This window comes from Bactrocera oleae, chromosome 2 (genome assembly GCF_042242935.1).
Source record: "Bactrocera oleae isolate idBacOlea1 chromosome 2, idBacOlea1, whole genome shotgun sequence".
Classification (NCBI taxonomy): domain Eukaryota; kingdom Metazoa; phylum Arthropoda; class Insecta; order Diptera; family Tephritidae; genus Bactrocera; species Bactrocera oleae.
In genome coordinates this window covers 90,757,212-90,768,816 of record NC_091536.1, presented here as the reverse complement: position 1 = coordinate 90,768,816, position 11,605 = coordinate 90,757,212, and the positions used below count along the sequence as shown (strand labels likewise).

The window sequence follows — 11,605 nt, the reverse complement described above, 5'->3', positions numbered from 1 at the left end:
AGTATACCATTTATGAGTAAGTATTATGCACTTTAATAAGTTCCACCATTTTTAGTTGTATTTTTCTTAGATGCCGTCACCGTTTTTGTTAGTTAATGGTATTTATCACCAACACCAGAATTGTTATTTTTACTACTTTACCGTTATGTATAACATTTTTAAATACACTTAACATTTAATATAGGTTTTTTATTCGAAATACTGATAATATTTTACAACAATTTTTACATACAAATATTAAGAAAATTATTTACCATAAAAGCGATACACATGGTGGAAAATTAATCATAGACATTTTTAGTAACAACTGGGTTCTATGTTCGCAATATGTGATGAGTCAGTACACGTTTTTAACATTTTAAATATTTATTACGAAAGAATGTGACTTTTGTAAATTTAGTTTTTCTGCCATTAGTGAATGCATTAGTATTTTTTTTAAAAATACCTTACAAATAAACTTAGTTCCAAATAGATGTTATTCTGTTAAAAATCGAAGAATTAACTGTTAAAGCTTTCATTAGTTGTGTTGAGCAAACAAAGTTAGGTTAAAGGGTTTTCACCGCTTATAAGTTAAAAAAATCGACTTGTTTTTGCAAATATATCGAATGTACATATTGAGAATATTCTCTGAAAACTTTAAAATGATCCGGCTCATTTCGGAGATATTTGTAAGAACTTGTTAACTTACTTTAATTCAAAAATTAATTTAATTTAATAATTAAATTAATTTTTCTTGAAACGCTCTTTTCAGAGTCGGCGAGGAATATTTAGTTTTTATGATTTGCAAGTGGATATTACCCTTAAGTGAAGTTACCACATAAACGTTATGTAACTAATGGATAAATTTAGAAAGTTTAGGCAAATTCGTGTGGTTTACTGGTCTTATGTGAAGGTTTTTCATGACTTTCCTTTTTTATGTAAACCAAGCATGAACTCAGGTCCAGCGTATTGGTAGTAAGTATTTCTAACCACTGTCTTCTCCCAGTTAACATGATTTTTTACTAGGGAAGATACTAAAATTTTTGTATTCTTGGTAAAGAGGTATGTATACTATGACAAACAAAATCTCCTGACGAAGGGATAAAGTGAGTAGAAAATAATTTCAGAAACCCAGAAAACAATTAGTATCCGGGACGACTGCTGGGTATTACAAAATAACCTAATTTGTCTAGTTCTTTCATTAAACACTGTATCTATTGTAATTAGAGTGAACAGTTGAAATTTTTGAAAGAGGCATTAATACATAATAAACGTTTGCGCTCTACTCTCGCTAAAACACCTGTTTTTATGGGCTATGTGCTTGACAAAGTACGAAACCACTAAAAATGTAGATAAGGGTAGCTTATTACTCATAAGCACTCACATGTAGTATGACTTGCGTATAAAATTAAATATAGGTATAGTGTATACTGATATGATAACTTCATAAGTTTTAGAGACATAAGCACATATTGTCTTTATCAGACAAAATTATGGAAGAAGGGGAATGGAAGATGGAAGAACAATAACAAAATAGTGAAAACGTGTTTATTTTGTTATGTGAAATATGTTAGTTTTACTTCTTTTTGTATTAAAAATAATGTACTTATTTAACTAAAAAAACGTGTGCCAAAAAAGTAGTTGGACAAATAACATGTAATGGCAAAATATTAAGCAATATTTATTACTTGTTTGAAAATTTCCATTTGATTTGCTTTCATTCTCACTGCAAGGTCGGATTTTATTCATTGTTGCCTTCAAAATGGGGCACCAATTTCACAACGCTGATAATTTTTATAATTCTTTAAAAATAATATAATAAAATATTTAATCGATATTTCTACATTTTTTTTAGTTACATAGTTCTAAAGCGTAGCCGCTCAGTTCAACCAGCTCCATTAGTTTATCTTTACACCCGTTTTTCTCATAACTACACTTTCCAAATTTGCTTGAGTGTTTACTCGGACACAAATAATCGTTATAAAATTTTTTCTGCTTATTCTGTGTATAATTTTTCATACATTGAACTAATAAAAAATTTAATTTTGGCAGGCTAAAAAGGGCTAACATTTTGGGTAAAAATTCAACATTTCTATTTAAACGCCACCATTTTGTAAATTTTAATTTTCTTTTGACCGTAAGTCATTGTACGGATATTATCTTCTAGTAGAAATTTTTTAAAGGTTTCATGCACGGAGAAGACCGGAATCACTGCAACAGTGGAGGACCTTTTTTGTTAGAGCTGTCGGAAATTGCGTTTAAATCAAAAAATATGTATTTTTTTCAAACTGTTTACTGTGTTTTCTTAAAAAACATATGCATAAATATACCCTTAAAATTTTAAAACCATTAATACAGTAGTCTTTTTTAATTTCCCAAAAATCGCCTTTTTTATTATATTATTTTAGGTGTGCCCATGATATATTATTTACCTATTGCTATATGTAATAAATCTGTATAATTATTTAGAAAAGTTTAGTGAACAAAATGATTACACTTTTCTTTAACATATTGCAAAAGTATAAAAATTATGAATTTCATGAGAGTTACATATGTGTACAGGATTATAAATGTCGCAGTTGCTGTGAATTCAAGGAGTAAGTAGGTATAATTGCCAAAGTTTCTGTACTTACACCAACATATATGGGTGTGTATTTAAGAACATCCTCTAAGCCATTTGATAGCTTGCGACAGGTGTCATAAAGTGCTTTTATAGCTTTCGAAAATTGCAAGCGAATTTGTAAGTGATACTGTAAGACATATGTGAGCTACCATAATATTTTTACGGAAGGAGAACAACAATTATGACATTGTAGCTGACAAAATATGAAAGTAATTGCCGGATATATCAATTTAAGTTAAGTTGTTTTAAGAACCAAGGAAGAAAATTCAGCACCATCATCAGCAAGGTAAAGTTGTTTTGAGTTGAGTTTAACTCAAACCTACACAGCATTTATTTAAGAAAAATACAAGACGTTAACTTCGATTGCAACGAAGCTATAATACTATAATACTATAATATTTGGGAGCTATGTGGTCCGATCTGAACAATTCCTTTGAAGATGGTATCGTTGCTTTAAATAATAATCCATGCCAATTTTCGTTTTCCAACCAGAACTTGATTTTGACCGATCAGCTTGTATGGCAGCTATATGTTAAAGTAGCTTAGCTCCCCTTCATAACAGTTCTAATGTGGAAGATACACTAAATATCACCCAGAATCTGTGAGGATTATTTAGAAACCATCGATTTGGGTAGCAAGACTCAAGCGCAATTATCTATGTCTCTCGATATTCAAAAAGTGTTTTCCCATTTAGTGCGAAAAATAAACCATGAAATATATTCCCAAATTTTTTTGAAAGCCTAAATAGTCATGGACGTTTTCTCGGAGCCGTTTAATTTTTTATTGAAGTGAAATTAAGAGAATTTCTGCAGAACTTGAATGTGGTTCAACGGGAACAAATAAGGCCAATGTCATTGATGTTTCGATTCTACATATAAAAGAAAAATTTGGTTGAGTCTGTATGGAATGTTTATACATATATCCACAAATAATAATTTATCATTGAAATGGTTGTTCCAATCTTAACTACATTTACCCATATACTTTGGGCAATTAAAAATTATTCAATTGGACTGGGAATGGTTCATTTAAATTTCGCCCACAAACCGAATCGATACATTTTTTTCCTATATTTGTACAACCTTTTGTTATGTTGTTGCAAGGTTTCATCTCTTTCTGTTTGGCTTTTGATTACGACGCGAAAAGTTTATCACACGTATCACGGCAAAGGAATCGTTGAAAATGTTGCAGAAGTGTTTTGGGGAGTCTACTTTTTTATGAACATACATAGCTATTTGAATGTTTGAGAGCATCATAATAACGATAAGATAGATAAAGTTAAAGAAACAGTGCTTGAAAATGGTTGCTTCGGCATCACAGATACAGCAGAGGATCTCAACATTTCTTACGGATCCACTCAACACGTCGTAAAAAAGATGCTTGACAACGTAGCGGAGGATTGACGCGACGTGGTTTTATGAATATGACTATGCATATGAAACTATCAAACAATCTAGCGAATGATGCTTCAAAAATGAGGCGAAACCGAGAAACTAAAAAGTTGCTGAAAGCTGACATTCAGTGCTAGCCGAGGCTTAGAATAAGTGTATTGAAATTTAATTAAGCGTTAGCATGATTATATTGGCTGAAAAGTAGTTAACTACAATGATTATAAATAGTTTTCCCATTTCAGATTTATATCTCATTTTCTTAAATCTCTAATATAATTCGCTTTATTAAATTTGAAATCACAGCAGTCGCATACACATGTAATTAAAATGTGTTACAGCATACCATTATGTTGTTAGGACATTGCTTGCTGAATGCAGGCATACATGACCGAATGGAATGTCATTTCTATACAGAATAACTGTGGTATGAGTGACAGCAACAAAGAAATGTAGAAAAGCGCATGACAATTGGCTTGACATTTTAAATATAATATATGTATGTATGTATATAGGGATGCGATTAAAATAGTTAACATATTTCCTGCAGAACTGAAAGCACGAACATTAGCATACAAATATGTTGTATGTATGTATATATATATGTAAATCTGTAAATCTGTATTTGCATTTTAATTTAATTATGACAATTTTAAAAATTTTCTAAATATACATACAATAAATGCGGTCAGTATTGTCACAAATATATACACACATATGTTGATTATTTTTCAGAGTACCAAGCGAAAATTAAATATTCGTTTTTTGAAACCCCCGTAATATACATAAGTATGTTTACTTTTATTAAAACATTTTTGAGGAACTGGTCCTCAGCTAGAGCAAAAACTATGATTTTTTCCTTAATTCTCTCTTACTCTTTACACTACTATGTAATATTAGAAAAGTACAAATGTAACTTCATGAAAGTGCACTCTCACCATAACCACCACCAACTACTTCGCCAGAGTACAGCGACAAGTGTTTGCCAAAAGTAATTAACGGTTAAGTACAGACGTGAATACAACACCAACACCGTGCGTAAATAAGTAAGCGCATATTAAGTGTATGAATTTGCAAAAGAAATGCAATCAAAGTTATACACTTACCCTCTTCAGCTGCCTTCTTCTCCTGCCGACGCTGTAGTACGACTTTCTTGAAGATGACGGCGGCCGCTTCAACAGCATTCTGGATCTCTTGTTCGCCCAGAGTGGTTGTGTGTTGCTGTAGTAACGGTAGAAAATTTGTAAGTGAAGAGAAGTTTGAGTTTTGAATAATAAATAGGAAAAAAGTATTGACTTCGGTTGCACCGAAGCTATGATACCCTTTACAAATAAAAAAGTTTACATACAAAAACTTGATTTTCATCCAGTCGGAGATTCTACCATTGCCTGGGATAATAATTCATGCTAAAATTCGTGCAGATAACTTGTCAAATGAAACAGTTTTCCATACAAAGAAATAATTCCGATTGTTTAGTTTGTATAGCAGCTACATAACATATGTTATAGTAGTCCGATCTCAGTGGTTCCGACAAATGAGCTTCTTCTTCTTCTTTGAAAGAAAATGACGTGTGCAAACTATCAGATCGATATCTTAAAAATTGAGGAACTAGTTCGCGTATATACAGACAGACGGACGAACATGGCTAAATCGACTCAGCTCGGCACGCTGATCATTTATATATGTATTTTTATGGGATAACCGACGTTTCCTTCTGGGAATTACAAATTTCGTAGCAAATTTAATATACGCTCTTCAGGGTATAAAAAAATTAAAATAAGCAAAAAGTCCTGTTAGACGGTGACTTTGTGTGCTTGTAGCTTGATGCTGCGACTCGTGTACTCGTTGACTTAATTATGTTACAGCAGTAGTGAATCCTTTCATATATACTGTCAATTATAACACGTGCGGCCAAGTCTGAGTAACAAAATCAGCAAGAAGCAATAGCCAAAAGAGACAACAACAACCAATAGCATGACAATAACTTGCGCTTAAATGCTCAACGCATGTATCATAACCTCAACTACCCACCTTGGATACTGTCGCCTTGCCCTCTATAGCGGCGCCTTTATTGCTCTCTGTCGTGTCATTTGTTGATTTCTTTACTTGTGTTTCTTCGGCAGTTTTTGTTTGGTCGTTGGTGTTGTTATTGTCCTTTGCTGCTTTGCTATTCTCATTTATTTCCTTTTGTTGTTCGGGTGATTTGTTGTTGCCATTTTCTTTTATATGCGAAAATTGTGTTTTTTGTTCATTGTCATCTTGTTTTTTACTCGCCGTTGCTGACTTGAGGGATAAATCGGAGTTTCGTCTTTCGTTCGAATAGGGTTTGCTGGTGCCTGCGGAGAGAGGTGTAAGATATTTAAATTAAGACAAATATACATAAAGAATTAAGCAAATTTTGGTATAAATCTACATTTGTTTTAAAATAATTGCTTCAAGGGTGGAGTAGGCTTATTTCGTGTAAAACAAGGCCCATTTTTCTGATTTTTGTTTTTCATACTTGAGAATTTTGCATTCAGTTAGGACAAAAAAAAAAAAATTGCAAAACCCTATTCTCCTTTTAAATTATGTAACAAGGCAAGGTTTTTATTTCGTTCATTTCTTTGCTTAGTGCTTTCAAAATAATGTACTAAACGGTTGTCAAATCAACGATAGCATAATTGATAGGTAGTTCGCTAGAATTTTAGAATACTCAGTAATGGTTTTTTTTTATTATATTAAATATACTGATTGTTTTTGGCTTTAAGTCGTATCTAATTGATATTTAAATCCTTTTCTACTAAAATCAGAGTCCTAAATCCCTAAAAACATGAAAAATGTTATAGCAACCTTCTGCTAAGGAATGAAAGAAGAATGTTCTCAGGAACATATTTGGATTGGATCGCTAATTACTGCCCACGCGATAATATTCTCCAAAAGCTTTTAAGTAATGTTCTACCCTAGTACTAATTCCAGTCAATATTATTAAATTTCCTATAGCATAATGCAAGCTACAAGAGATACGTCGAAACAAAAGAAAATTTTCTTGGTTCTTTTTGGCAACTTTCGAGAATAGATATAGGCGTAAAATGAAAATTTTCTAGGATATATGCTACAAAATATGAATATATATTAGTGAAATAAGTATGAAAAGGCCTTTAGATATCGGGCAATAGCACTTTTAATGGAGACTTGAAATGCGATAGTAATTTTTCAGCAAAATAAAATCGTAAGAGTACCGATAATTTGACATTTTAACTACATTTTACTTTATACTCAAACTTTAAACATGAACTATATTGTATGGGATCTGAGATATTTGTTGATTTTTAATTAAGGTACTGAGGTAAGGAAATATTGCCTTAAGCTGTCTGGTCATCAACTCCACTTATTACAAGGTACCTTTCTTACAGTATGTATCGTTCAGTTTGAAACACAAAACTTTTTGTTGTAAAAATACTATAGCATTAATGTTCCATCTGGATTTTAATTGTTTCATTCTTTAAAAATATTGGAACTTTTGATATTCGTCGAGGTTATTTAAAATGTGTACAGCAGCTCTTAGCCTCGCAAAAAAAAATGACAGACATGGCTTTATAAAAATCTCTCTACAGTTATGCGAATTGATATAAGCCGTCTCAACAAAATTGCCAATCATGAGGATCTGTTGAAATAGTTTTCGGAAAGCCCAAGGCCCTCCTGACATCCGTGGAGAGAATCAGCTTAGTAATATAACCTTTTATAATGTGGGAACCTTCTCAATGTTTATGGAGTATTTTACTGAATTCCACCCGAATCAGGATTTAGATCAGGTCAAGGATTGTTTGTTTAGCTGTATTATCCCAAGTTGTTTGTTGAACGTTCACTGCTATTACAACAACATGTTTAATTTTTTTTCGCTTACAAGACCAAGTTCAATTCAACTACTGCAGCACAGCATATACTCTTAATTAACTGAATCCCCCATATTTTACTCACCTTCTTCAGTATCAGCACCATTTGTGCCACGACTATTGCGACGTCGTGGTGTTGGGATTTTCGTATTAGTTCGTGTCTTATCTAAAATATCAGCCAAGGGTCTTGGGCTTGGTATTTTCGTGGGTTCAACTTTTTTGGATGCCTGAAAGTGTATAAAATGCAAGAAATTTTTATTTAAAAAATTTTCTAATGCCTATAATTACACATCTCACTTGTGTCTCCTTTTCGGGATGTGACAACGATCGTCTTGTGACTGGTTTTTGTGCACACGTTTTGGCACCATCTTCCGAGACCGAGCGCATTTGTTCGGGTTTGCGTCTTTCGTGTGCCTCGCCATTCGCAGCTTTGCCACTGCCATTTGCAGCGCCCATTGCGGTGGGCTCTGTTGTACCTATACCAGGAGCTGATTGTCGATTCAGATGTGCAAGCTCTTCCTGTTGCATTTGCAATTCACGCGATTGTCGTCGCCGTAGTCTGTTGTGCATTTGCGGTGTGCGTGGTAATGCACCACCGCTGGCGCTCAGACCGGTAGTCAAAGGTTGACCACTCAAACCGCCATCTGGTCCATAGTAGCTATAGCTTTGATCATGTGTGCGTACATTCTCAGCGCTGTGTACTATGGGGTGTTGGTATTGTGTGTAGCTGCCATCGTCGGAACCATCATTATAGATGATACGCGGTTCGCTGCTGAAGCCCGCATTGTAATTATTCTCGTATTGCACCTCATCTGCCTCCAAGAAGCTGCTGGTGCTGTCGCCAAAATAGTCCATATATTCGGGGCGATTGTCCGCATCTTCAGCGAGATTTTGGAATTGGTTGAACTGGTGCTTGGCGTCGCCAAATGTGCGTGCATTTGAGTCAGGCGCATTGCTACGTTCATCTTTAACACAATCTTGACGCACCAAGCGACTAGGTGAGCGACTGTGGGGTGTAAAGGAAAGCAGAGTTTGTTATAAGTTTGACACTTATATACAATATTTTGGCAATTACTTACCTGGCCGCGCGATTTGTGGGTATCTCCGGCAGTAAACGCCGATTCTCCGCGTGGTGCGGCTTGGTTATCGAGTACTCCTCGTTGCTGTGACTGCGCACCTTAATCATTTTGGCATGATCACGTGACTGTATATTGACGCTTTGACTGCTCGAGTACTGCTCACCAGCTGTATTGGTGGTGGTGGTCACTTCACCGCTACCCGCGCCAACGGCGGGCACATGTTGCTGCGATAAGAATTGTCGCGGATTCTGCACATTGGGAAAGAGAAAGTTTTGCTTGTGACGCGGTGAGAGCGGTATGAATTTAGCTTGTGACTGCCCTGGTGGCACCGAGAGCGAGTTTCCGCTGAAAGCTTCCGGATTCGGTAGGGTCTGTTGGCGCATAAACTCCGGCGAACGACGATATTGTGGCGAAGTTTGACGCTTTGGTGGCGAGGTGGGTAGCAGCTTGACATGCTGATCGGGATTGGGTAATGTAGCTTGACGCAACATACGTGGTTTCGGTACAACTTGTGTGTAGTCGCACTCATCCGTTGGTTGCGTTTGGTTCGCTTGTGGGTCATAGTTTGATTGGCATGCCTGCTGTGGAGGCGTCTGCTGCTGCTGCGTGGGTTGTTGTTGATAGATGATCGATCCTTGATAGTTGGGCGATGTGGGCAGCAATTTTCGGGGGTAAGGTTGGTTCAGCGGCGTAGTGCCTAAATTAAGATGGCTTTGCTGCTGCTGTTGCGTAGGTGGATCCGACATATTGCACGGGATGGAGGTTTGACGCATGAATGGCGGATAACGTTGCTCGCCCGGTGAACGCTCTGGTGAGCGACTGTACGAGCGATTTGGTGATGTCGACATATACATGGGCGGTTGGCAGGGATTAGCCGGGAGGGTTGATTGTCTGCGCACCTGTGGGTAGATGGAAAAAATATATTGATTTTTGTTGTTATAGACACATGGGCGTGTAGGCGATGTGTGAAAATGCAAATGTCTGTGGCATGCTCTGTTGGGTTTCATGGTCAGCATATGCGTACCTGTAGGCGATGATGCGTTTGGGGATTAATAACACTCTGCGGCTGTTGTTGCTGCGGTTGCGGCTGTATGTTCATAGGTTGTTGTTGTTGCATTTGATGTGGATAATTATCACATTCAGCTGCGCTCATGTGAATGACGTCATCACTGTTGTAAGCGCTCGGATAAATCGGACTTTTTTGCATTTGATGCGGCGATGTGGGCGCCGTAAGATTCACGTAGTTATAATTGGCCAAATTGGCACCGCTACCACTCAGATTGGGATCGTTATTGGCCAGAGAGCTCGGTAGTGTCGATTGGCGTAGGACGCGACGTTGTGAATTCACCAAATATTCGGTTGTAGGATGTGGATGTGTGGTACCCACGCCGCTAATACCGATTGCGCTCCCACTCTGATAGGGGGCAGGGTGTGGCCTTTGTTGTGAGGTTTGGCGTATGAGTGAGGGGTAACTGCCAGCGGATTGTGATTCGATTAGGTTCTTTTGTTGTGGATAAAGATTGTCGCCGACGAGATTTTGTGGATTTTGATTATTCGAATCGTCTTCGGGGTCTGGAAAGAGAAGCATAACTTTAGCACTTTTCTACAAAATGATTACAGAATTTGTATATTTGCAATAAGATGGTAAACAATACGATTGTACAGAAGTTGTAGCTTATTAACATTTAAATAACTGGAACTTAATTATGTGTATATTTTTCTATGTATGTATTTGAAGCTATTGCAGGCATTGGTTATCTCATAAAGCTGTAGAGGAGCTATAGAGAAGAGCTTGCTTTGGCCTTACGAAACCGTAGTCAAGCAAATAATGTTCTTTGGGGCTTTTGGCTGGTGAATAGCTGTAGAAAAGGTTACTAAGAAGCTTGAACGTGTCTAAAGAGCGGCTTTCATAGCACCAGTGGATATTGCCGGCAAATGCATTACTGCAAAAGGCGTTCAAAGTCTTAGAAAAACTAGGTATATAAAGAGGTTCAAACGTGGTCACGGCGAAATTCTCTCCTCCTTCAATTACACCTCTGATAATTTGAAACGCTGCCTCCCAGGGCTTACTCCTCTTTCTCTGCTCACATGTCGACGTGGGATATGTGGACGAGAAGAAGTCGTTGGAGAAAGTCGCTGATTCGTAGGTAGGAGGGAAAGTTGGAGGGTAAATCTTCTGCAAGGAGTTATTCGTCAAGTTTAGCTTTAGGCTAACAGACTACTGTAGTGTTTTTCAGGCAATAATAGCAGCCACATTGAATTCACAGTTGACCTACTGCCTCGAAGTGCAGATTCTTTCAGGAAGGCGAGCATTCAATCCGATAGCAAGGCGGCGATACTAGTATTGAGCTCGCAAACTGTGCTCTCAAAGTTACTGAAGGAGTATCTGTCCTCACTAGAAGTAGTATTATATTAAACTAAATCCAGTCGGACACAAATTGTCAGAACTGTATGGAAGAAGGAGAGGTGGAAACATTGGAACATCTCGGCAGTCATACCTTCAGCAAAGCAGAAGAGATAAATGAAACAGATATTAGCCGCTTTAATAATTTTGTGATCGGCTCAAAGTGCTTTGTCGATTTATGAGTGTCTATATGATAAGTTTTTTAGAGTAGTTCTATGTACTACTACTGACCGGCGTTATAAGCTGTCCAAGTGAAATCC

At 36.5% G+C, this 11,605-nt stretch overlaps 1 protein-coding gene and 1 long non-coding RNA gene across 4 annotated transcripts in view; one reads left to right on the top strand and one right to left on the bottom strand.

Annotated features, from left to right (window-relative positions):
• Positions 1–11,605, bottom strand: part of btsz (bitesize) — a 141,735-nt gene that overhangs the window by 34,328 nt on the left and 95,802 nt on the right. For all 3 annotated transcript variants that reach the window (XM_070105988.1, XM_070105990.1, XM_070105989.1), the window contains 6 exons: positions 9,966–10,513; positions 8,942–9,840; positions 8,160–8,868; positions 7,948–8,089; positions 6,022–6,326; positions 5,097–5,211 (listed from right to left, as the gene is read on the bottom strand). In XM_070105988.1, the coding sequence (XP_069962089.1) occupies positions 5,097–5,211; positions 6,022–6,326; positions 7,948–8,089; positions 8,160–8,868; positions 8,942–9,840; positions 9,966–10,513 (2,718 nt within the window). The remainder of the gene's footprint in view (positions 1–5,096; positions 5,212–6,021; positions 6,327–7,947; positions 8,090–8,159; positions 8,869–8,941; positions 9,841–9,965; positions 10,514–11,605) is intronic.
• LOC118679842 (uncharacterized) lies at positions 488–1,771 on the top strand. Its single transcript, XR_004975341.2, has 3 exons — positions 488–668; positions 752–954; positions 1,006–1,771. It is a non-coding gene; the product is annotated as an uncharacterized lncRNA (long non-coding RNA).